This window comes from Pelodiscus sinensis, chromosome 25 (assembly GCF_052426305.1).
Source record: "Pelodiscus sinensis isolate ZL-2025 chromosome 25, ASM5242630v1, whole genome shotgun sequence".
NCBI classification, from domain to species: Eukaryota; Metazoa; Chordata; order Testudines; family Trionychidae; genus Pelodiscus; species Pelodiscus sinensis.
Window position 1 is genome coordinate 12,927,156 of NC_143076.1, and position 26,090 is coordinate 12,953,245.

Genomic DNA, 26,090 nt, shown 5'->3' on the forward strand with positions numbered 1-26,090 from the left:
TGCTATGCACCGTCAGCATGCGGCCTGCGTGCTGTCTGGAGGCTTTGCATGCAGCCCCTTCCTCAGCAGAGCTAATGGGGCCAGGCCTGGGGCACGTCAGGATAGCCGCAGGATGCAGGCAGGAGCCATCTCAGCCTTTGGACTGTTGGCAGTGGCGTGTCTGCCTGCCTCTCAGAGGAGCTCCAGCCAGTTCACTGAGTGTTCGGCTGCCAGCCGCAGCCAGGCCCAAACCTCCCCCACAATGCACCTGGCCCCCTCCTCGCCCCTAAACTGACACCCTGAAGCGCCAGGCGTGGGTCAGGCAAGAGCAGAGGCAGCCGAGCTGGAGGAGGAGAATCGATGACAGCCTCAAACAGCCACTGCTCCCTTGGCGGCAGAGCGCAAGCTGTGGGCTGGGTCTCCGGGCCGCTCCCTGCGCAGCCCAGGGGGACAATAGACAACGGCTGCTGGCAGACGGCCCTGCCAGACAGAATCGGCGACTGTCTTAGTGCTCCCAAGATCCAGAAATGCCCTTGAATTGGGAACCCGGGGCCAGCGGCTGGCAGAAAGCTGGTCTACACAGAAGTGTGTGTTTGCCGAGCAGAACAAAACTCCCACTCGCCGGCTCGCATCGAACCCCCTTCTCCAGCTCCTGGGAACAACAGTGGGGCCGAGAGTCCAGCTGGGGCATTAGGGCCTCACAGTGCCCCTCTGCCAAAGCTTTCTCTCGCCGTCGCCAAGGGTAGAATATGAGCTACTAAATAAAACAGCTCCTTGCTCCCTCTGCCCTTTTCACTCCTCTGCTCCAGGCTCGGCTTGCTTCAATCCGGAGCTCTCTCAGGCCGCTGTGGAGTGAGACAAATGAGTCCATCCAAAGCAGGAGGCCCAGCATGCCAGCCCTGCAAGCTGAAGTCCTGTGTTGACCTATCCCCAGGGCCAGCGCCGTGCCTCTGCCCTTGACTTCCCAGAGCCACCGTCAGTGTTCCCAGTAAGCTGGGCGCTTGGGTGGCCACTCAGGAGAAATTCAAATGCCACCCAGCTGATCAGCAGAGTGCCCAGTCAGGTTTTGTTGTTTCGGTTGGTGGTGCACGTGCACGTGCCTTGGTGCACATAAAATATTCCACACATGAACGGAACAAATCAGCACATGGATGGAAAAGATTAGCAGGAAGGAACATTGGTCCCCGTCAGGGTTTGGAAGGGAGTTCCATCTCCACAGCCTATGTTGTCCTTCATTGAGTAAGCCCATTGGAACAACACACACCTGGAAACAGAGGTAGGAACCTCCCGTGAAGCCTCATAAGAACATAAGAACGGCCGTACTGGGTCAGACCAAAGGTCCATCTAGCCCAGTATCCTGTCTGCCGACAGTGGCCAGCACCAGGTGCCCCAGAGGGGGTAGACTGAAGACAACGATCAAGCGATTTGTCTCCTGCCATCCCTCTCCAGCCTCTGACAAACAGAGGCCAAGGACACTATTTTATCCCCTCGCTAATAGCCTTTTATGGACCTAACCTCCATGAAATTATCTAGCTTCTCTTTAAACTCTGTTATAGTCCTAGCCTTCACAGCCTCCTCTGGCAAGGAGTTCCACAGGTTGACTACGCGCTGTGTGAAGGCAAATCCTGGCTTGTCCTGGCCTACGTTTGGGGGTGAGTTTCAAGGAAGTCTAGGACTGAAAGGGCCCTCAAGAAGCTAACTAGTTCAGTCTCCTGTACTCCTGGCAGGACCAAGTATTATCTGCTTTATTCTGGGTCTGGGTCCAGCTGCTGTGCATGACAAGACCATCACTGTGCCCAGCCCAGACTCTCTGGAAACCGAGCCCTCAATACCTCAGCATGGACCTTGCAACTAGTGTCTCCTAGCACAGAAAGAGGCCTTATAAGGCACCATAATATTCTGGCCCAGATTCTACCTCCCACGGAGACCCATGTGGTGCAGGAGGTCAGGGGCTCTCATAGAACCAGTCATGTCTCTCCAGCTCTGCGGTCCGATCCGCCCCAATGTAAGCTAGAGCAGCAGTGGGTGTTTCTGTCAGACCCACAGAATCCACGTGCCCATGACATGGCCTCTACCACCCCAACGCATCTTGCACAGGAACATAGGCCACTCAATTCTCATCTCTTCACAATGGAAAGGACCAGGGGATTGCTCCAAGAGCTAAGCAAGTAATTAAAAGCCACATTGGTCGAATAATTTTTTTGGGGAAAAAAACCAACCCTGCCAAATATGTCTCCAGGCTTTCTCTGAGCATAAGCCAGCTGCACCCGCTCGTGGATATGTACGATGCACACCCAGGTCTCCTCTCCATTTGATGCACCTGGCATTCAGCACAAAACTATCCACCTAAGTGCTCCCGAGGGGTGACGCCACTAGATGCAGCGGCGTCATGCCAGGGATAAGGTTGGTGCCTTTCATGTGCCAGTGGAAAGCTGCTGCCCATGGGCACAGCTCCAGTGTTACTCCTTGCTCTGCTTTTCATGACATTTCTTCAATATAAACGGAAAAGTCGATGTTTCTGCCAGCACTTAATGCAGATATTTCTGTCCCTGGCCCCACATTCCGTCTCTCCTTGACAACGCAGTAAGTCAAGTAAGCTAGCGCTTTCTAGCCTTGCAGACTCTGCACTCAAATAGCTTCTTTCATCTGAGGATCCAGGGGCTTTCCGAATATCCCTGCATGAACCACCCCACCCCAGCCTCGGGATAGGAAGTATAAACCCCTCCCTGACAGATGGGCAAACAAGGACACAGAGCCCTGTCTACACTGGGAAGTTATTTCAAAATAACCCCCCTTATTTCAAAATAAGCAGCAGAGCATCCACAGTTCCAAGCCCGTTCCTTTGAAATAGCAGGTTGGCTATTTCCAAATCTGCACGCCTGCTTTCCTTGGGGAATAAGCTTATTTCAAAATAGTTCTTTTGGGAGTTGTTATTTCAAATGTAGCTAGTTCGAAATAATTCCCTAGTGTAGACATGCCCGGAGAAGACTACATCACTCAGCCAGGGTCACACAGCAAGTCAGTGGCAGAGCTTCCAGGCCTGCGCCCTCCTAACTAGTCCACACATCCTCCAAGTGCTTTACAGGCCTCAATCCTTGCAGCTTTTTTGGGGCCAAGCAGGTAGGGGAATGCTGTGATCACCATTTTACAGGTGGGGAAACTGAGGAAAAGATAGCAAATTGGCGTGTGCTCAATGCTGAAGCTAAGACAGGAATTGAGGCGTTCCTGGCTCCCAAGCCTCTGTCAGACCATCTCTTGCTCATGCCGCTTTGTCACACTGCCATCCCTCACCCTCCCCCCCCCCATGCAGGAATAAACCCCTTTAATTATGGGAGCGAAATCAACTCCTGTCTCCACTCCAGGTATTGATACCTGTTTAGTGCCCCCTTAATACCATGCTATTTATGTGCCAGAACTCTGGGTGGTGTCCCATATGCTTGCAGCAACCTGGGTGCTTTTCCTGCTGGCTCTGTGCCTCTCCAGTTTGTGCTGTTGCAGATGGAAAAGGAATAGGAACGGTCCTGTTAAAACAGGGCGCCCTGGGGATGGGAGTGATTGATTCGTGCCACCAAAGCACAGCCCGATAAGCTTCCCTCCGGCAGCTCCATGCACGCCAGCCCTGCCCAGAAAGCATAGAGGTATCTGGGGCATGACCCATTTCATCCCTGCATTCTGTGGCTCCAGCTGTACCCATCCCGGGTTTGCTTGATGGCTAAATGTCGGGCTTCTGGTTCCAGGGCTCTCAGTTCGGCCCCTTTTATCAGCACCGCCAACCCATTTGCTCAGAGTGGCACTAGCCCAGCTCTGATTCTAGCCCAGGCTGGCGGGGGGGGGGGTGGTCAGCGCGTCACTTTGCACCAGGGTCCAGTCAGGAATTGCTGAACCGTGTATTCACTGCCGGCTGGAAAAGAGGAAAGCAAATGAATTTCGCCCCCCACCCCCGCTAATGATGAAGTGAGATTGTACTGAACCGAGCCACAGTGCAAACGTTAATAAAGGTCACGTTAATGAATGGCTTAATTCAGGAATTATAAATTAACTGATGTGAATTTGCTTTATGAACTGCTCCTTTCCGGCTCAGACGCTCATCTCTGTCGCCGGGCCCTCTCCCTCTGACTCACACACTCGCCCGCTGATGGGGGTGCACTGCCCCCTAGCAGCACTGGAGCATCACTGCCGCTAACTGGACACGATCACCACACTGGAGCCTCTCTTTGTAATTCACCTGGGCAAAGCCGCACTGCTAGCACTCTGGTGCCCAGACCACTTCTGCCTCTGGAAGAAGACTAAAGGGGACTGTGTCATAAGAAGGAAGGGGGGAGATCAATAGAATGCCTGTGTGTATCTCCAGCTCTGCCACGCACGCAAAGTAACCATAGGTAGTTACCCAACTCCTCCGTACCTCAGTTTACCCCCGGGTGATAATATTCACCCACTCCCTACCAGGGAGGTCTGGCTTAACCAACCCGTGCTTGTAAAGCACACTTCGGAGCAGGGCTGTGTGTGTACAGCGCCTTGCTCAGCAGGGGCTCTAGCGCGTGATGGGAGCGTCAAGATGCTCCCTGACCAGAGGTAACACGTCTTTCTCTAAATGCTGCCCACACTCAGGCATTGTCTCGTATGTTTATAGATATATTTGAAATGTTTATAGATATATTTGTCTTGTGTTTTTAAAAATGTTGTTAAGCCACCCTGAATATTTTAAATAGAGGGGCGGGGTACAAATATTTTAAACAAAAAAAAAATCAATTGCTCAGCGGATAAGCAAGACTCCACCCGCTCGGGCCATTGAGCTGTTTGCTGGAATGGCGTCCCCATTGTGTTTGTGGAAGGTCACTGTTTTACCCGTATAGGGTGTGCTCTAGGGAGCCAGTGGGCTGCTGGCCTCTGGCCTTCGGCCTGGCCTCTCCGTCTGGCCTCTGGCCCTTTGGCCCTTTGGCCTCTCCGTCTGGCCTCTGGCCCTTTGGCCTCTCCGTCTGGCCTCTGCCCTTCGGCCTGGCCAATGCAAGTGCCTCTAAGCGCTCCCCCAGCATAGCAGTGAGAGTTAGTGGACTCCCACGTCCTCCCACCAGGGCACGCTGCCACTCCAGGGAAGACGTGGGAGTCCACGAAAAGAGGAGGGTCAGATGGCAAGCAGCAGGGAATGACAAAGCATCATCCTCCCCCTGCGCACCGTCTGTTGCTTGCAAACCTCTCTGTGGAGCCTGCAGTTAGTTTGTCCCATCCCGGGTTAGCCAGCTCAGCTCTGGTTCCCTTCACAGCGTGACTTTGCCCTAAGCAGGCACCGCACCAGAGAAACCAAAGGTCTACAAAAGCATAGACTCTACGGCCAGAAAGGGACCGTCATGATCATTTCATCTGACCTCCCGCACGTTGCAGACCACAGTCCTCCCTGCTTATGCTGCTTGTCGCTGGGCCCGCTTTGCTTACGGATCTGGGAAGAACCATTCTAACTCCCACCCTGGCATCTCCCAACACCAGGAGACCACAGTCTCTATGTTCAGAGCCCAGGGACACTCCCTGGCTGGCTCAGAACAGGGCTCCAGCTCTAGAGAGCCATGTCGGATGGTCATGCCCCCTCTCCGAGCAGCCAGCGGAGGGGGCTCATGTAGCAATACAGCACCCATCACCTTCCCCTTGCCTTGTGCTCATGCCTGTGTCACCCACCTCCTACAGCCAGGCAGCGGCAGATATAGGGCAGGGCGAGCGGGGTGGCTGCCCTGGGCCCCGCGCTTCAATAGACCCCGCACCAGCGCCAGGGGCGGACTGGCCTGGCGGGATACCGGGAATTTCCTGGTGGGCCATCCACCGAAGGGCCAGCTGGCGGCTGCTAGAAGAGGAAGGGGGGGATTGTGGCAGGGCGCCGCAGCCCCGCACTTTTGAAATTCGCTGGCGCCAGCCAGTACGGGCCACGTGGGGCCGAGGGAGTGCATGCGTGGCGTGCTGAAATGCCGCGCAACAGCTGAGAGGGGAGACGCCCGAGCGTGGCATGGCGTGGCATGACGCCACAGCCTGGGACTTCAAAACCGCGCGACCCAGCGTTGCACCGCACAGTTCGGCACATGGCCTGGAGCCTGGGCCGGGGCCACGGCCGCCCTGCACACTGGAAGGCAGAAGGTGGATGGCAGAGGAAGGGGCTTGAGCTGAGGGGAGGGGGGCAGGTCAGGAGAAGAAAGAGGAGGTGAGAAAAATGCCAGGGGGCCAAGTGGAGACAATGAGGACAAGGGCAGGATGGGAGGTGTTAGTGGGAGGGGGACAGGATGATGCGGGGAGAGGAGAGGGTAAGGGCATTGGGCGCTAAAGGGGGGAGGGGAAGGTGCTGGGAGAAGTCTTGAAAGGAGGGGTGGGTGTGAGGAAGGCGGGGATGGAGCAAGGCATGTGTGAGGGCACAGGGGCATGAGGGGAAGGGAGGCAGAGGGTGGTGAGGGGGTGGGCATCAGGGGAAAAGAGAGCAAAAGGCGCAGGGACAGTGAGGGAAGGGGGAGGCACCAGGAGGCCTTTTTTCTGTTTTTTCTCCAAAGGGGGGGGCCCCGCGATATTGTGCTGCCCTGGGTCCCGCAAAACTCATCCACCCCTGCATCCAGGGAGGCATTCATTCCTACCCGCATCATCCACAGGCACCCCGAAGCCACGGACTGGAGCCCACGTTCCACGTGGCACCTTAGCACCATCCCATGCAAGCAGATGCTAGCGCAGGCTGGAAATAAGAAGCGTTCTGTCTGCCACAGGATGGATGTTGTAGCCCAGCCTCCACAGGGGCAGCCAGGTCACCCTACTGCTTTTAAGATGGTGCTTGATAAGTATCTGAATGGGCTTCCATGACAGGGCTGCCTGTGGGAGCAGGAACAGGACTCACTGACCACAGGTCCCACCCAGCGCTCTGTCCAGGCTAGCTCTCTTGTACCAGGCGATTTCCAGCCATTTCAATGGGGCAGTTGTGCTCTTCCCACAATACCCCTCTGGGTCTCAGAAGGAGGGGACTCCGTGCAGGGTGAGTCAGTACACAGCAGGCCTGTGGTCAGCTTCGTTATTGCATTAATTATCCATGCACAAGAGCAGCTCTCAGGTCCTTCTGTTGCTCTACCACGTGAGCTAGTGAAACTCTCCCATAATGGGCATCGCTAGAAGGCCCTTTTCCCTTTCTCTGAACAGCCACTGCACAATACAGTCATACACAATGTGCATTGCAACAGCCCAGAAACCAGTGTGCGAACCGCTGCCATTTGCGAAACCCCAAACCTGTGTTGCTCACGTCACCTCAGCCTCTGAATATGGAAAGGTTTGTCGTTACAAACCTCATTTACAATTCACCATGGATGGGGTTTGTTTGCTTTTGCAACTAGCCAGTCTAGCTTAGCTGGTTCCGTTTCATTGCACTGTGGGTCTCCGACCCTAGCACAGTCTTTGGCTACCAACCCTGCAGGAGAATGGCTGAGCCCCACAAATTAAAGAAAAATAAACCCGGCACTGTCTGAAGTAGAAGAAAAACGTGAAACATTTCGAGCAGGTTTATAAAGCTGTACACACAAACATGCACAGAATGTGGATCCTTAGCAACCCTTCAACTGAACGTAAGAATTTAAGAGGGCTCTAAAGCTGACATGCAGGCACTAGAGCGAGTGTTCCTCCTTTTGGTATTTTATCTGTCCAGAATTTAATACTTTGTGACACATGTATTTACCCTGGTAAATCAATGGATGTTACAGGCTTTTTTCCAGCAAAACACAGGTACCTTAATTTATTGCATTAAATGGCCATATCAAAGGCTTTTCAGAGATCAGCAGAAAATGCTGTAGGGTAAATTTCCACTACCACTTACCAGCAAAAGAAGAAGAAGGAGAAGTCAGGTAATAATCAGCACTTTAGAGTAGATTTAGAATTGAGATTAGATTAGGCATTGAGTGGCAGTAATTCCAACAGAAGGTCTGGGCTACAGCAGCAAAGAGAAAATGTGAAGACTGTAGAGACTAAATCAATATCTGGGAAGATAAAAGGCAGCCGAGAAATTGGCTGATAATTATTCAGACCCACCTTTCTGAGGGAAGGGTAATTAAAGCCATATTCTAATTAATGCGTACCTCGCCCCAGCCAGCCTTCAAAGAAAACCTAATGAGGCTGGGAGAATAGACTCCTATTCCTCATGCATCTGCCTCTCTCAGAAAGGGGTGCCTGTCTGGAGGAGGGGGAGTCAGGAGGCGATCTTGGCGCAGGAAGGGGGGACTGATTAAAAATTAATGAACTGTCCCATCTACCTTCCCTCCCCATGTGGCACTTTGGAAAGTCAGATGTAGGCTGGCACAGACAGGTTCAGTAAAACCTCTGGGATTCAAACCTTTGAGAGGAGCCGGAGTCGGAGTCAGAGACAGAGAAATCACAGGCTTTGGAGTTAATTACAGCACTAAGAAAATACCCAAACTGGCCTGGGATTTTGAAACGTTGTTGGCAGGCAAATTCAGACGAGTGAGGCGGTACATTGAGTTCCTAGCTTTGCAAAAGCACAGTCAGCCCCTGGCCACTGTCAGCTTAACCCTTAATTCCTGGGGGGAGGCGGGGAAAGAGTGAGCCAGTTGTCTGTCATTCAGGGGCTGCAGCCTGGCCTGCCTGTGGGCTCTCCCTCATGTGCAGAGGAGCTGGGTTTGAATCCCTGCTCTGCCACTGACTGGGTGTGTGACCTTGGGGAATCTGTGCCTGCTGTGGGCAGTGGTGTGTTATTGTCGTACTGGTGTATGCTGCTTTGTTAGCACTGGGGGCTTGTTCTCCTTTTAGAAGCAGTGCAGGGAAGCCTATGTTTTGAAGTCAGATCTTGAGCAAAGTGGTGGGGTCAACAGGAGCAGCTCAAATTCCAGGCCCGTCAGTCTGGACAGGATCCCCGTGGTCCAGCAATGGGCAACCCAGGCTAGTGAGTGGGCCGCATGAGTGGCCCTTCTTCACCCCAGTGGGCCATGAGATTGTTGTAAGCAAGACGGTCTCCTGGGATAGGACAGGTTTGCTCACTGCACCTGCGTCCCTAGAATTTGCGGGCTGGGCCGATTGAACCGTAGCTGCGCTTTGATGGGATGCAGAAGGAGCCCACAGCTCTCACAGTCAATGCTGTGTGCAATCGGCACGTCCCTCACTTCACCAGCCCTGGCTTTACGTGCGTGTCACTTTCGTAGGAAAACAACTACGTGGATGAAAACCGGCAGAGTCTGGCAACCCGGTATGACAGCAAGTCAAGGTTCCCCTCCCGATCCTGCAGCCCCGTAGCAGCAAGAACATGCTCCATCAGCCAGTAGAACAGAGAGGGTTTATTGCTTCTCCAGGATACAGCACAGCATAGACGTGATGTGGCTACAGGAGTCAGGGCCGAGATCCCTCAGACCCCTTGAGATGGGGTGCCTGGGCCCCTAGACTCCCAATCCCCGCCTTAGTCTATCTCCTTCATGGTTCCAGCCAAAGACTGACCCTTCCCCCAACACTCACTTCCTTTGTTCCGTCCCTTTCCTTAACCGGTAGGACCGGTTCGGTCACTGTCATGGGGACCTCAAGCAGGGCCGGCTCGAGCCATTCCTGCGCCCCGTGCAGCGGGCGCGTGACGCATGCGCGGCCCTGCCCCCCGGCGCACTGCGCACCTTTCAGCTGCATTCGGGCGTGCGGCGCCTGATGGCAGCTCTAAGGGGCGCTGTGCAGCCCCCAGCCCTGGGCGCATGGCATCCCTTACAGCTGCCATCAGGCGCCCCCCCCCATAGGTTGGCACCCTGGGCAGCTGCCCGGCTAGCCCCCCCCTTAATCCAGCCCTGCCCTCAAGGCACCCTCTGCTGGGCCGTGCTTACAGACAGCCCACAGCCCAAGCACAGCAACCAGCAGCGTACTGACACTACATCTCACCCTGTGCATGGCCCATGGCAAACAAAGTGTCTCATGGTCCATAGATAGACCCCTGATGGGTTGCAGGTTGCCCACAACTGGTTTAGCTCTTCAACCACAGCCCATGCCATTCTGGGGCTGCTTTGTTGGACAAGCCAGCCAGCCACCTGCAATCTCTGACTGTCATTGTTCCGTGCAAGGAGCCATGTCTGTCCACAAGGAGCTGCCTGAGCCACTTGCTTCTTTCATGGCCTTTCTCAACATCACAGACACGCCTGCTCCAGCAGGAGGGACAGATCAGCTCTGCCTGCCTGATAACCTGGTGCATTCCCATAAGTAACCTCTGAGCTCAGCCTGCCAGGCTCTGTGCAAAAGGCATTTGCTGCTCACCCCACATGGGTTATTCATGAGGTTCAAAGTCAGGAGAATTCTTCCACCCTCTCTGCCTGGAGCAATGGCTAGAGTGAGTCATGGATAAGGTGAATTTGTGCCGTGGGTGTTTGTAGTAAAAGCCAGGGACAGGTCGCAGGCAATAAACAGAGATTCGTGGAAGCCATCCTTCATTTGCAGTAAATACCCTGGACTCTGGAGGATGTGGCTAACCGTGGGAGCCCTGCTAAGGGCTGAGCTCCTGCCCTGAGGGGTGATGCTCCCAGGCCCTGCTCCTGGGTGGGGGCTGACATCTGCCCCAGCCCTACCGCTGTGGAGGCTTCAAGCCTAAAAAGTCACAGAGACCCATTAGTGTCACCAAGTCTGTGACCTGCCCGGTGGAATCCTAGCCTGACTCGGGAGTCATTCTAGATGGCTGATGAGCCACGGGGAACGACACTGGCAATGGGGCTCTGGCTGGTGTCAGGAGGAATCACCACATGCACCTGCCCCTTCAGGCTGGAATTATACCTGCCCCGGCGTTTGAGATGGCCTTGGTAGAAACCTGAGCCGGATAGAAAAGTCCCAGCGGCTCACTCCACGAATGGCGCTGCCTCCCAGCGCAGCTAGCAGATGCCGGTGCATATGGCACTGGGAGGCAGACGCCCTCGGCCCCAGCGTGGAGGCTACGTCGCTGCAGCCCAGAGTGGACGTGCTAACGGATTGGCTTAGGATATCTAGGTTCAATTCCTGGGTCAGACACTGTGTGATACTGGGCAAGTCACTTAATCTAGCCAGGGCCTCCGCTCCCTGCCCTTGCAACCTGGGGGTGTCCTCCCTCCCTTGGTGGAAGCCAGTGTGCTCCCCTGGCTGAACCACGCAGGAGCATGTTGGGGGTCTAGTCCTGGCTCTGCCAGTAGCAGCCTGTGGGGAGACTTTGCCCAAAGGGTCGGAGTCTACCTGGACAGAGCGGCTGGCTGGCTGGTGGCCGCAGCAGAGCCTTGTGCCGTGCCGGTGAGGGGAGCCATGATGGGAGGAGCAGGGAAAGCTCTCCTGCTGGCAGATGGGGAGGGAGTGGGCATGTGGGTTATTTCCTGCAGCTCCTGCCGCCCCCTCGAGGGGGCTGATGGCCATTGCGGGGAGCTCCCTGCCGGAAGCGGGGTGAGAGAGGAAACTGCCCAGGGGGCAGGTGAGCTAGCAGGGCCCTAAGGGCAGGGGACGGTTGCTCTAGTGAGCGGGGTGACAGCCAGCAGGAGTGACACGGGTCTAGATCCACTGAGGCCCCCACCTTGCAGCTCACTGGGACTTGGTCTTGCTTTGCAGATGGACAGAGGTGAGTTCCAGCAGGATTCTGTCCTCAAGCAGCTGGAGGTGCTGAAGGAGGAGGAGAAGGAGTTCCAGAACCTGAAGGTGAGTGGCAGCTGCTGGGCCTGGCTCCAGCCCCTAACCCCTCTGAAACATGGACGACTGGCAGCAGCCCCTCCCCATGCCAGGGCCCCCGTGTGCCAGGTGCTGCACAAACGCCTAGGCAGAGCGCTCCGGCCCGGAGAGCTCCGTGCACACAGACACGCCAGAAGGGAAACAAGGACCGGCAGCTGTCCCCAGGGTCCCCAGAAGAGATAGTTACTGCCTGGTTGCCCACTGGGTCAGGCTACCTCAGGCGGCAGCCTCGAGACGCTACATTCGAGAGCCCAGTCCCATGTAGGGTTGCCAGGTGTCCGGTTTTCACCCGGACAGTCTGGTTTTTGTGGCCTCTGTTTGTTAAAAAAAAAAAGAAAGAAAATATTGGACATGTAAAATGTCCAGTATTTTCTGTTTTTCTCGGCTGGAAGGCCAGCAGGGACATTCTTCCCCTGCTGCATCTGGGAAGCGGGGAGCATGGCGATTTAAAGGCACAGCAACCTTTTTTTTTTCTCAACAAGTTTGGTTCCCCCTCTCCTTGTTTTTTTTTTTTTTGCTCAACCAATTTTTCCCCCTCCACGGTTGGGATTTTTTGTGAAAGTATCTGACAACCTTAAGTCCCAGGGAGCAATAGGAACTACAAGAGACAAGTGTAGGCGCACATTTTGCCCAGGTCTCAGCACACATGGAAGGCTGAGCACTGCATGCCTTCAGAGCCTGTCTCGCCAGGGTTTCCAAAGAGCTTGGGAGTAGCTGTCCTTTGCAAACCGGGCCCTAGTTGTAAGGGCAAAACGCTTGCAAATCTGCCCCCGTAATCTGGAGGCAACCATCTGTAAATGGAAGCGCAAGCTGCTGTATGCTGACAGGACACAATAAAGCCGCCTCCTCTTGGGGAGGGCAGGCGTAGTCAAACCTGAGCCACCAAAGTGATGCTGACAGGTGGTCGTGGGCACAAGCCCTCAGTTGGAAGTTGGGACAGTGCCCAGACCTTATCATCCAGGCTGCTGCATGTCCGCACTCCCTCCCTTGCAGCACGGACAGACCCCAGCCTCCCAGCCGGTGTGCTGCAGAAGTGCCCCAGCTGTTGTCTTGGGAAACACATCGGTACAAGCTTTCTCCAATGACTCGGCCTCCCAAATCAGAGGGAATGACTCACTCCAGCGGCAGCATCAGGCTCCCACCAAACCTTCCTGGGGTCCCCTCCTTGAGTCACACCCGATCCTGGCATGGTCTCCCGCCTCCCCTCCCCCAGGCCCTCCACGCAGGAGGTGTAAATACAGTCAGGGCCAAGCCGGGCGGCAGGGGAGTGGAGGCTGGAGAATTGAGGCCTGCGCCCCACTTACACTAAGGTCCCGTTACACCACTGCAGCAGCATCACGCAGACTTAAGCCGCAGGGGCAGAGACGCCTAAAACAGCCTCAGGGCAAAGGCGAGTCAGGCCCAGGGGGAGGGGAGCAGCCAGAGACCGTTTAGTTAGAACAACTTGCACTGCTCTTTATTCCAAAATAACCCCCCTGAGGTCGAATTTATAAGCGAAGCATCCACGCTACCAAGCCCGTTATTTCGCAATCTGTACTCCTGCTTTTGTCGGGGAATACTGCTCATTTCGAAATAGTGATCTCGAAATAGCGGTCGTGTGGATGCTCCAGTGCCGCTCTTTCGCAATAACTCCTCCCCAGAGTCAGTCAAACGAATTACTCCCCAGTGCTTCCTGGGGCTCCAAGTCTAGGTTCTAATTTCGAGGATATGCTATTTCGATGTTGTATTTCGGGAGCAATTAAATTGATTTGCGTGATTTCGAAATTGTTCCTAGTGTAGACGCGCCCTGAGAGCCAGCTTCGGCCTTTCTACTCCCAGGCCCTGGGCCTGACAACCACATCCTACCACTGGCCACCCTCTTGGCATGATGGGACCCTCCTCCCCTCCCGTCGCTCAGCTTGGCCCACCCGAGGAAAGGGGATCATTGCCTTTGTCTTCCAAGAGGGGGGAAATAACTAAATAGGGTATCATATTTAGCCGAGCTGTTTCCATAGCAACAGAGAAGAGGCCTTCATCATGACTGTCTCAGCCCTTGTTGGTCCCTGAGCCCTCCCTCTCTGGTTGCCAAAGGGGAACAAGGAAAAGCCGGTAGGGCTTTCAGCAGACATCCATGACAGCAAGAGCAGACCCTGTAGCTGCATGGGCTGTGAGGCCAGGCTAAAAAGCCAGGCCAATTGCAGCTTCTTGCATCTGCAGAGTTACCAAATGCTCCCTCTCATCCCTGTCCTCATGGGCTCTGGATGGCTCAAGGAACAGGGTCTGTGACCCAGCGCTCCATTGCCTCCAGTTCCTTGCCCTACAGCAGAGCCAGGTCAGCAGTGGCTGCCAGCCATTCTCTGGCCAGCATGTCGTGAGTTTGGAAGGGCTCAGCAGACCTCAGACCAGACTGTAGGGCCGAGCACTGCAGGAACAGCCTGCCAAGAGGCCGCAAGGCAGACTCTGCCTACAGGCCTGTTTACAAAGCAGTTGTCCTGGATGCAGGGCCATGCTGTATTACTAACAGGACCTTAGCCACGTTCCCCCAATGCACCCCAAACTGGTCACAAGATTCCTGAATATAAATCCAGGATGTCAACCCAATGATTTGGCAAGGCAGTGGTCTGCCCTTGTTCCAGCAGGCCTCTTTCCGGCTCTCAGCCCAGGTCCTCTGTGACTGGTCTTTCCAGAAACCTCTCTGATGCAGCCCTAGAAATGCTTTGTTTTGATTCTGAAATGTATAAATCAAGTAAGGTAGGGCCAGATCCCCCAAAGGTATTTAGGTGCCTCATTTTCTTTGGTTTCAATAAAAGCGACGTGCCTAAATATCTGTGCAGATCGAAGCCATAGCACAAAGGGGGAAATCATGTGGATGCTTGATCCCAGAGGAAATCCGAAGCCAAACGGTCCATCTGAGACTGTTGGACGGAAGGGGCCCGAGACAGAAGGGGTCAGTGATGAAGATCTTCCCCACTCAGTCCCAAATTTCCCCATAGCCATTTGCCCCTGCAATGTCCAGTCCTCTGGCTATAGCCCACACATAACCTTGTTATGTTCACTGCTCCAGAAAAGAGACCCTACACACAGCTCTTTAGGTTAAGAGGGGTTATTTCAATCCCAGCTCTGAATTGCTATCAAGTAAAACAACAAGAAGCCCTCAATGTAAGTGATGTCAAGTAGAAGGAGAAAAGATAGAAAGGCTTACACACCAACAAAGAAAAGGGAAAACCTACTTCTGAGGCTAAACCTTGCCTTCAGCAAGTGTCCCTCTGCCTGAGCAGCATCCCACCTATCTTCACTGCTCAGCGACTTCAGCCCCCTTGGCTGACGTATCCAACACACAGGCCCTTTAATCCCCCAAGTGATTAAGAGACTATGGGAGTCTCTTCCCTGTCTCGGTAAAGTCCAGGTACATTTCAAAGGCCAGTCTTTGAAAAGTAACCCCAGACCAAGGTTCTCTCTCCTGCAGGGATATAGACACCAGCTGTCTTCCCAAAGTCAGCACGGGCTGTTCTTCCCCGCCTGTTGACTTCCCACCCCGTGTTGAATCATGTATAAATTGCTTTGATTCCACACTGCTTAATTTACATTGAAGCCAAATACATAACTGCCATCCCTCCTGGTTCTCCCTGTTTGGTCACAGACCTTAAAGCATAAAACCAGTGATCATCCCTAATACCTCAGTGTGTTAATTCAGACACTTCACAATGATCTGAATCAGTGGTTCTCTACTGGGGGTAAACCTACTCCTGCAGGTATATCAACTCATCTGGATACTTGCCTAGTTTTACAACAGGCTACATGAAAAGCACTAGCAATGTCAGAACAAACTCAAATTTCATGCAGATGATGACTTGTCTGACCGCTGTACAGACCATGCCCTGAAATGTACTATATCTATATTCCAGTTGAATTCTATGGTAAAAAGTCAGCAGTTTTTCAGTAACAGTGTCCCAGGGCAGGAGACTGGACTCGAAGACCTTTCAAGGTCCCTTCCAGTTCTAGAAAATAGGCAATCTCCATTAATTTAAATTTATTTAATTTTTGTATTTTATGGCTGATTTTGTAAACAAATAGTTTTTAAATAAGGTGAAACTTGGAGCAGGCATGCCCAATCAGATTCCTGCAAGGGATACAGTAGTATGGAAAGGTGGAGAGCCACTGATCTGAATCACAGTTGTGTTAGAGGTTTTCATAAAACTCAATATGCTTGTGTAACACAATAATACTGCATGCAATCAGCTGGTTCAGTTGCTTATCCCTGGAGGTGAAGACCTCCCTGTTTATAGATAAAAGGCCATGTGCCCCATGACTTTATTTACCTTCTATGTAAATGTGCCTTCATTGTCCTGGCCCAACACCAAGCTGGTCAGAGCTGCAAATCTACATTCCTCAGTCTAGGGCAAAATGGGCTTCTGACTTGTTTTCCAGACACATATTTAGGACATGATTCTAACACCTATTCACATCTCGGTATGTACAGCACACAAGAATATTAATGAGGAGCAAATTACTAGTTTTCCATGCTATGCTGCATGCCACTTTCTGGGTTTCTATTTAGCATGTCAGGCCTGACACGGGCCCCCAAAGAGCCACTGTGTATCTCAGTAATTTCTCTCTCCCTTAAGGACCCCACCAATGGCTACTACAGTGTGAATACCTTCAAGGACCACCACTCCACCCCCACCATCTCCCTCTCGGGCTGCCAGCCAGACCTGAGGCCTGCCAACAAGCAGCGGGTGCCCACGGGCATGTCCTTCACCAACATCTACACCACGCTGAGCGGGCAGAACCGGCTCTACGACTACAGCCAGCGCTTCGTGCTGGGCATGGGCAGCAGCTCCATCGAGCTGTGCGAGCGGGAGTTCCAGCGGGGCTCCATGAGCGACAGCAGCTCCTTCCTCGACACGCAGTGCGACAGCAGCGTCAGCAGCAGCGGCAAGCAGGACGGCTACGTCCAGTTCGACAAGGCCAGCAAGGCCTCGGCCTCCTCCTCCCACCACTCCCAGTCCTCGTCCCAAAACTCAGACCCCAGCCGGCCCCTGCAGAGGAGAATGCAGACACACGTGTGAGCTCCAGGGGGTGGGCAGGGACGGAGGGCCAGGGGACCAAGACATGGGACGCTGAGGAGCCCCCCGCAGGTGGGAGCTGCTGAAGTGAGCTTGGCCCAAGCTTTAGTCCGTTTCTAATGAGTTTATGTTCCAAAGCACTTTTGTCCGTAGTAGAACTACACCCCATGGCTCCTGTGGGGTGCCGGGGGGAAGAAGGGGTGCCATTGGCAGCTCTGTCCTCCCTGAAGACTTGCAGTCTCCTGCTTGGCCCAGTTGGGCAATGTCTACTTGGGGCCATTGTGGGGGGAAGACTATGGCAGCCGAGACCAAACCAATTCAAGCACAAACCTGTTTCCTTCATGACGAAGGCTGGACCTGGAGGCTGTGGGAAGGGGGAAGGGGCACGTCTCGCTGCAACCTTGGCACCCAGCCCCCGACCAGAAACCAGAAGCCTCTTCCAGGGCGTTTTCCTCGGTGCCTCCTTTGGGGAGAGAGACACCTGCCATGCATGCCCTGAAGAGTCCTGGGAGCACGCAGTGAACCCCTCTGGAGTGCTTTGGGGAGGGGGGGCAAGAACCAACCAGACCTCTAGTCCCCCTCCTCACAAGAGCCTTCTGGTCTTTCAGCACGTACTTCACTTAACACGAGCCCTCAGCACCTGTTGGGCCACTGGCTTGGGGGGCTAGCAGCACAGAGGCCTCCCCACATCCTGCACAGAGCCACACCTGCTACACCCCGTTGGTTCCTCCCGCTCTCTACCACCTGGCTTTTCCTCTCTTCTGCAAGCCCTCCCACGGGGACTGCGTGCCCGCTGGGGAGCCGATGAGGGAGTCCGCTCAGAGGCCTTCCCCAGGGCGCCCTTCCTCCCAACTTCCCGTGTATCGCCGGAAGAGGACGTTCCAGAACACCCGCGGCTCACACACACACCCCCGACACACCCATCCCGTCGCTTGCAATCCCGTGACTCAGCGCCGTGGTTTCTGACCCCGAGAGGGTGTTGCTTCGTTTAAGACCGTGCAACAGAACCGTGCCAGGTGTTGGTGTAATATAGGCGCCCTGACACTGCTCAATCGGGTTTTCTTCTGTCGTTTGGTGTTCAGTGTCCATCATACTACAGTGTGTCTGCGGAGTGATCCGGCGTGAGGGGCCCTCCCAGCTGCTCCACCGCAGACCACATGCACCGGGGGACTCTGCCACAAGCCAGGAACTGTTGGCGGACACAGCCCACTGGAGGACTGTCCTTGCTGGAGTTAGGTGTGACAGTCACAGAGAGGACCCTCCCAACATGGGGTCCGCACGCCAGCCCAGAGCAATTTCTTACTGCTGCTTGTGTATTGCCCCGATAGCACAACTGGAAGATTAATATAAGAGGTGTAACAAGCCCATCTGTGTCTGGTCCCTTTCGGGTTCTTTGGAAGCTATGAAATAAACATGTCCATCCCGGGAGGGCATGTACACCCAAGGTCACACTGCTTCTGTGCTTCTCAGCGTGTTAGTCTCCACGGGTCAGGCCTTGCTGTTTGTGGCTGGGTCAGATTTGGTATGGTATTTTTCCCTCATAGTGTGAAAATCTCATGAATTAGCTCTAGGGATCGGGCCTGGACAGTTGTTCTCATTTAACTTTCCTATTGCAGAGCTCAAGCCCCGTTGTGCCAGGTGCTGTACACACACAGAGGCTCCTAGGCAAAATAGAGAGCCATGGCTGACCACTGTGCTTTGGTGGGTGGGGAAAATTCAAGCCCACCCTAGTACTGGACATGGACTAAAATAATGGGGGAAGAAGATGGAACTTCTGACGGGTCAGAGGTTTGTTGCACTGGCAGACGCTTCTGGGGGGGTGGGCAGACACTTCTGGGGGGCGGGCAGACACTTCTGGGGGGCGCTGTCTTGCTTCCCATAGGAAATAACAGGGCAGAATGTGACCCAGTTGTACTCTTAAGCCATGTTTACTAAAGCAGAGCCACAGCACAGCCCAAACCTAGAATAAGAGGAAAGCTTTCCCCCTAAAGTGTCACTATCTACATTAAATATGAATTCTACATGAAAACCTCTCCCCTTCTCTCAGTGAACAGCTCCGTTTAGTAAAGCTTTACGTTTCACCGTTTGTTTGTCCCTGTCCTTCATCACTCAAAGCAGATCGAGCAGCCTACGGGCCATTTTTCAAATGTTCCTAAGTCACTTTAAAACCTAAATGTTATTGAAAATCAATGGGGCTCAGATGCCTAGTCAGAAAGCATCCAGTTGCCTCTTCATCTTTAGACCCCTAAGTACATTCACTCGTCTCCTTGGAGCCTCAGTTATGACTGTAAATAACATCGAGTGGCCCTGTAGCACCCTAGAGACTAACAAACATAGATAGATAGATAGATAGATAGATAGATAGATAGATAGAGGGGGTGTGTGGGGATAGATAGATAGAGGGGGGGTGTGGAGATAGATAGATAGATAGATAGATAGATAGATTAGATAGATAGAGGGGGGGTGTGGGGATAGATAGATAGATAGATAGATAGATAGATAGATAGATAGATAGATAGATAGATAGTGTGTGTGGGGATAGACAGATAGAGGGGGTGTGGAGATAGATAGATAGATAGATAGATAGATAGATAGATAGATAGTATCATGAGAGATCTTGAGTACAGCTCATTTGAAAAAGTAGCTTTTGCCCACAAAAGCTCATGATACTAAAAACATATTTTTATTAATCTCTAAGCCCTGGTCTACACTAGGGCATTATTTTGAAATAACAAGCAGAGCGTCCACACTGCCAAGCACGTTATTTCGAAATAAGGGGCTGGTCATTTTGAAATAATTCCCCAGCTTTCCTTGGGGAATAACACTTATTTCAAAATAGCGGTAATGTGGACGCGTCACTGCTGCTATTTTGAAATAACTCCTCCCCAGAGTCATTCAAAGTCTTTACTCCCCAGTGCTTCCTGGGGCGCTAAGTCGAGGTAGTGCATCCACATTAAGGGAGGCTGCCTCAGACTAAATTCAAGGCTTCCCTATAGTGTGGACACGCTATTTCAAAATTGTTATTTCAGGCGTTATTATTCTGAAATAATTTCCTAGTGTAGACATGCCCTTAGGTGCCACAGGACTACTCGTTGGTTTTAAAGTTACAGACTAACACAGCTACCCCTCTGAGTCTGTAAATAATATTTAAGCACTGAAGTCACTGGGATAGCTTCAAAACAATGTTGCCCTCAGTCCGATTCTGCTCTCCATTGTCCTGCCAAAGTAACACCCTTGGCTTCAGAAGAGTTAAGTCCTGATTTAGCCACATCTCGAGGCAAGACTTTGGCTTGATGTGCAAATGCTCTCATGCTTGAAGAAGCGTGGGAGCTTTCCTGGGGTTTTGAGTGGAAGCCAGCTCTCGAAAGCTAGGGATCACTGCCCCCTACTGTGGAACGCAGCACAGCTACTGAGTTCGCATGTCCATTTTGGGTGGCTCGCAACCGGGCAATGGGACCGAATCTGTTGCCTCCAGCTTCCCAGCCCAGAGCTGAGTCGGGCAGCAACAGGGAGCAGAAGGAGTCCTTGGGCCACCTCGGGTTTCTTGTGCAAAGGGTAAGCATCTGTGAGCCATTCTCCGCTCAGAACCCGCTCCGCCAGCAGCACGGGTAGGAGCCATTGATCACTGAGGCCGGTGAAGAGGTAAGGGACTGAAGTGAAAAGAAAGGACTGGGGGCAGAGAAACTACTGCCGCCTGGTGGTCTGGGGCGACTCCATCCCATATTAACTACCACACCCTATTAGAAGTAGCAACTCACACACACACACACACACATTTTCCCCATTAAAAGGGGGCTGTAACTGAGGGAAGGGGTGTGCCAGACAGGGCCACTTATCCATCCAGCTGGAGGTGAAAATGCCCATGTTAACTAGTGTATTGAAAGCGCGGTACGAGTGCTAGAGAACGTCCCAGCACCTTGGATGGGCTCAGCTAGCCCCTCCCACCGCCATGGCTGTCCTCTGTGCCTGGCATGCTCCCCACTCCGCTAATGCGGGTGAGTCTCTTCCACCTGGGACATGCACCTCCTGCCTGCAATGAAGATGGGCCCGAGGCAATCACCTGATAGGCCATACACTGGACTAGATCCTCCAGAGGCAGGAACCTGACACCCCTGACCCCGTCTAAGAGCACAGAGATGGCCTCCTCTTTTCCCAGGCTTCCTTCCACCACCCCACATGGCAGTCACCCGCCCAGCTTGGCATCACACTCTAGGACACTGTTTCTTAAACTTTTTAAGATCGAGGAACACCAAACAATAACTTTTTTTATGGAGAACACCAAAGATTTTTTGTTAAGCAAAAAAAAAAAAAAAAAATCGCCTGCCCCTTTAAAGGTGGCCATTTTGAATTTTGTTCTCCGTGGCATGTACCATGGAACACAGTTTATGAAACACCGCTCTAGGATGAGCTGGCCCACCGCGAGAAGGGTTCAGATAGTAACACACAACCATGGGGGTGCAATGGGTCACAGGGTTTCTGGTATCTAAACCAGCCCAGCAGAGCACATCCTTAATACAACTGCCCCAGGCTCTTTAAATTGCCACTGTGCTCCAGGAAGAGCAGAGGGCAGGTCACCCTGGATCTGCCCCTTCTTCCCAAGTCCCCACCCTTGCCAGAAGCGCCGAGCTGGGGCCCCTATCTTGCCCACAGGCCCCAGCATGAGGGCTGTCCAGCCTGCTTTTGAAAGCCTCCAGTGAAGGAAGGTCCCCTTGGCTGTGGTCTAATGGAGCCTTCATGGGCCCCACAGCTGGTGCCTCCCCTTGCTCAGAAAACCATTGGCAGGAGCAAGAGAGCAGCTCGGTGTCCACAGCTCGAGCCATTGGCATCTTCTAGCCCGTTTCCCAGTGGCAGGTTCCCCCCGGCTGGCTGATGGGAGAGCTGCCAGGCAGTGCTAGGGCTAGGACAGAGAAGGAAGCCTCTGTCCGCAATGCGGAGCTAAGGGAGGATGCAGCCATCAGTGCACAGTAGCAATGCTCTGGGTCATTAGCTGCAGAGTAATTAAAACACTCGACGAGCGGCGCTGGGAGAGTCTCTTCCCTGGGCAATCAAGACCCAGTGGGAGAGACGATTATGCAGCAAATCGCCATTGAGACAGCTCAGTCCTGCGGCTTCCCCTGCCTCCGGAGCAGCTCCTTATCACGAGGGACAGCGGCAGGAATGCCACGTGAGCCCCCCAGTAAGCCAGACCTGGGCCCAGTACACGCTGACCACACCACGGCCCTCAGGGCCTGGAGCCCTCAGAGACTTGGCAGTGGATTGTCACGAGACTTCACTGTCCAGAGCCTGGGAGCAATGTTCCCTCCAGCTGCAGATTTTTTCCCATCCCTATGGAGGATAAGGAAGCACATGAGAGCAAAGGGAGGCAGACGCAGGACCACCTCTAGCAGCATGAGCAGGACTTGAACTCGGGCCCTCCCGCTCTGTGAGGTGGAACCCTGCTGCTGTCAGGGCTCTTAGCCCGCTCCCCTCACGCTGTATGGCAGGGGTGGGGAACCTCAGGCCTGGGGGGGGGGGGCGGATGTGGCCCCCGGTGTGCCTGGATCCAGCCCCCTAAGGCTTAAGACTCCCTGCCAGCATTGGGAAGCCTGGGCTGATGCTCCAGCGCCCCCTGCTGCCCCATCATGGGGTGGAAGTGCAGAAAAAATCTACGAGCCTGGTGTGGGAGGAGATTGTGGGGGGGTGGGGCTTGGGGTGTTTTCCTTTTGCTTCTCACATGTGTGGGCCCCCCAATTGATTTTTCTGTGGGTCAGCAACCCCCAACCCAAAAAAGGTTCCCCACCCCAGCTGGGGGAAGGCTCGGCCACCACTAGAGGTGCCACACGAGCGGATGTGGGTGCCACATACACCAGCGGCTCATGGAGAAGGGCGGCTACAGCAAGCGGCCAAGAACTCCCAGTGACCCACAGCCCAGCCAGCCTTCTTCAGCCAGACCCACAAGTCACCCAAGGCGGGACCTGCCCTGACGTGGCAGATGGAGATGCCAAGGAGGAAGCTGTTCTCTAATCTTTGGCCACAAGGGGGCAGACAGGCCCTGTGGGGTGTAAACTTCCCAGCACCCTGTCCCCATCCTCTACCCCTCCAGCCGCCCTGCACACTCATTAGCCTGATCCCTGCTGCCTCCAATGGGGCAAACACCAGGAACAGGCTGGCACCGCAGCATGGGTTCAGGCTCCAGACTGCAAATAGGGTTGCCAGGTGTCCGGTTTTGAACCGGACAGTCCAGTATTTGAGCTTTCTGTCCGGGAAACAAATTGGGAAAATACCAGACACATAAATGTCCAGTATTTTGTAATTAAGTAAGTTGCATTGTTATCATGAGTATCAGTACGTACCTGCGTACTGCATGAGCGTGTTTACCAGCCAGGCAGTATGCAGCTACGCAGTAGAGAGGAGGGGGGCGAGGGTGGGGCCGGAGTGGGATGGAATCCCCGGGGCTGGACTCGCCCGTGCGCCCCCCGGGACCGTGCATGGGATGGGCAGCACCCCAGGATGTGTGCGTTCGGGTCAGCCCCACTCCACACCAGCTGGTTCCCCCCCAGCCAGCCCCGCTACCCCCAACCTCCTCCTGGCCCACCCTGCTTCCTGCTGGCTGGTTTCTTCCCCCAATCTCCCCCGGCCAGCCCCGCTCACCCTGACCCCCCTCCCTGCCAGCCAGTTCCCCACCGGTCAGCTCCGCTCCCCCCGACCCCTATCCGGCCAGTCCCCTCCCCCCCCACTCCTGTTCTGAGATCATGTGTGTCTGGGTATTTTTTTGAAAGCCTCCAGTGGGAGTTAGGCACCTGCATCCTGTGAGGAATCCTGGGCCCCAAAGGTTGGGGGTTTGCAGTTAGGGTTAACAGATGGCTAAGCCAGCTTTGCGCCCCAGGAACGGCACCGCGGGCCATTGGTGGGATACTGGGACTACCTTCCCATGCTGCCCGCTGGGATCTCCCACCTGCACAGGGGAGAACAGATGCCGAATGTCGAAGACCACAGGGTTATCGTCCCTCCCCAGCTGCACTGCTCCCTCTCCACAGGTTTGCTGTGATGAGGCTGAGAGTGTCAGTGTGCAGCCCCGGCTGGCCAGGGAATGCTGTGGTTCGGACCAGGAAAAAAACATCAGTCGCTTACGCTCCACCTGGCAGCGTGAACTAGTGGACAGAGCAACGGCCAGCTGCTGGGTGCTCTTGGGCAAATCACTTCCCTGCTCCCTGCCTCAGTTTCCCTATCTGTACCATGGGGACAATGCTCCTGCGTGACCTCTGTGGAGTGCTCTGCGATCAACGGATGAGACGCGCTCAGCATCACCACATGTCATCACAGAGCTGTACTTGCAAGGGGTACCAGGGCCACTCACAGCCCTGCAAATCTCCCTGCCTCTAGGAGACAGAAAGCACAGTCTCTCTGCTCAGACTGGGAGCCCGACTGCAGCACCTGCGCCTTGGCATGTTGGCGGCACTGCCTCAGCCCCTGGGGATGTGACATCCACCGCTGGTGGGAGCCCCTGGCTGCTGCATTCTGCACCTCCAGTCACACCCAACGCCAAACAGCATCGGCACAGCTCTGGGGCAGAGCCCAGGGACTGGATGGACGCCAGCTAAGGAGAAACAGGCCCAGGGACCAGTGGCACCAAACATGACAAGGGGGAAAATTCAAGCCATTTGCTCCCTTAGGGGAGGATCTTTTACTAGGCGTTTGCTGTGGCCCAGAAGCTGATGACGTAAGGTAGGAACTGAGGTGAAGCAGATGAAAAAGGAGTCCCGTTCAATTCTATCACACAGTGGCAGAGAATGAAATCTTGACACATTTCAGAAGTGCTTGTGTACACACCTGGTATTAAATGAGGCTAGTGATGTAATAGGCATCACAGAAACTTGGTGGAATTAGAATAATCAATGGGACATAGTCATACCGGCTACGTCTACACTGGCATGATTTTCCGAAAATGCTTTTAACGGAAAAGTTTTCCGTTAAAAGCATTTTTGGAAAAGCACGTCTAGATTGGCAGGACACTTTTCTGCAAAAGCATTTTTTGCGGAAAAGCATCCATGGCCAATCTAGACACGGTTTTCCACAAAAAAGCCCCAATCGCCATTTTCGCGATCGTGGCTTTTTGGCGGAAAACAGTACTATGCTGTCTACACTGGCCCTTTTGCACAAAAGTCTTTTGGAAAAAGACTTTTGCCCGAATGGGAGCAGCATAGTATTTCTGCAAGAACACGGATGATCTTACATGAGATCGTCAGTGTTCTTGAGGAAATTCAAGCGGCCAGTGTAGATAGCAGGCAAGTTTTTCCGCAAAATCAGAGATTTTGCGGAAAAACTTGCCAGTCTAGACACAGCCACCAGAAATAAACTATATATAAGAATGATGAAGTAGGGCATGCTGGTGGGGGAGAGACACAAGATGTGAATGAAAGCAAAGTAAAAATCTTAAATGAATCAAACTTTACCACAGAATCTCTATGGGTCGAAAGCCCATGTTTGGATTATAACAGCACAGCACTCGGAATGTACGGTCGACCACCTAAGCAGATGGTGAGTGTGAAATACTTTAGAGGATGCATCTACACAGCACCCTCAGCTTGAAATAAGCTACGCAATTTGCGCTATGCAATTATTATTATTTTGAGTGTATTTCGCTACAAAATAGCTTATTTTGTAATTTGGCACTGTCTACACAGTGCCAAATTTTGAAATCATGTACTACTCCGAAATTCCCCTTAATCCTCGTGGAACGAGGGTTACTGGGACATCAGAATAAGCCACCCGTTATTTTGAAATCTATTTCAAAATAATGGACTGTTTCACTAGACACAGAATAGCTATTTCGGGATACTTCCGATATCCCAAAATACCTCCGCAGTGTATTAGGGGACTAAAAAAGGTTACAAAATAATGGAGAATTTCAGCTATCCCCACGTTAACTGGATATATGCTCCATCAGGATGGGCTGCAGAGATAAAGTTTCTAGACACCACTAATGACTGCTTCTTGAGCAGCTAGTCCTGGAACCCACATGGGAAGAGGTAATTCTTGTTTTAGTCCAAAGTGGAGCTCAGTTTCTGGTCCAAGAAGGGAACCACTCAGAAACAGTGACCATAACATAATTAACATTCACAGTAGCCTTTAACTTCAGAAAGGGGAGCTACACAAAAACGAGGAGGCTAGCTGCAGGGAAACTTTTTAAAAACACCCCACTAGAAGCTCATATTAAAGTATACTCCAAATTAAAAAAAAATAAGAGAACCAAATGATGCCACCATGGCTAAATAACAGAGTGAAAGAGGCAATTAGAGGCAACAAAGAATCTTTTAAAAATCGGAAGTCAAATCCTACTGAGGAAAATAGAAACTAGCATAAGCTCTGGCAAGACAAATATAAAGGTATCATTTGGCAGGAGGCCAAAGAAGAATTTGCGGAGCAACTAGC

The 26,090-nt window shown here is 53.3% G+C and overlaps 1 protein-coding gene across 4 annotated transcripts in view; it reads left to right on the forward strand.

Annotated features, from left to right (window-relative positions):
* KIRREL3 (kirre like nephrin family adhesion molecule 3) overlaps nt 1-18,044 on the forward strand; it is a 782,703-nt gene extending 764,659 nt beyond the window's left edge. For all 4 annotated transcript variants that reach the window (XM_075909300.2, XM_075909298.2, XM_075909299.2 and 1 more), the window contains 2 exons: nt 11,518-11,604; nt 16,239-18,044. In XM_075909300.2, coding sequence (XP_075765415.1) covers nt 11,518-11,604; nt 16,239-16,682 — 531 coding nt within the window. In that variant the 3' untranslated portion in view covers nt 16,683-18,044. The remainder of the gene's footprint in view (nt 1-11,517; nt 11,605-16,238) is intronic.
* Nucleotides 18,045-26,090: the final 8,046 nt, after the last annotated feature.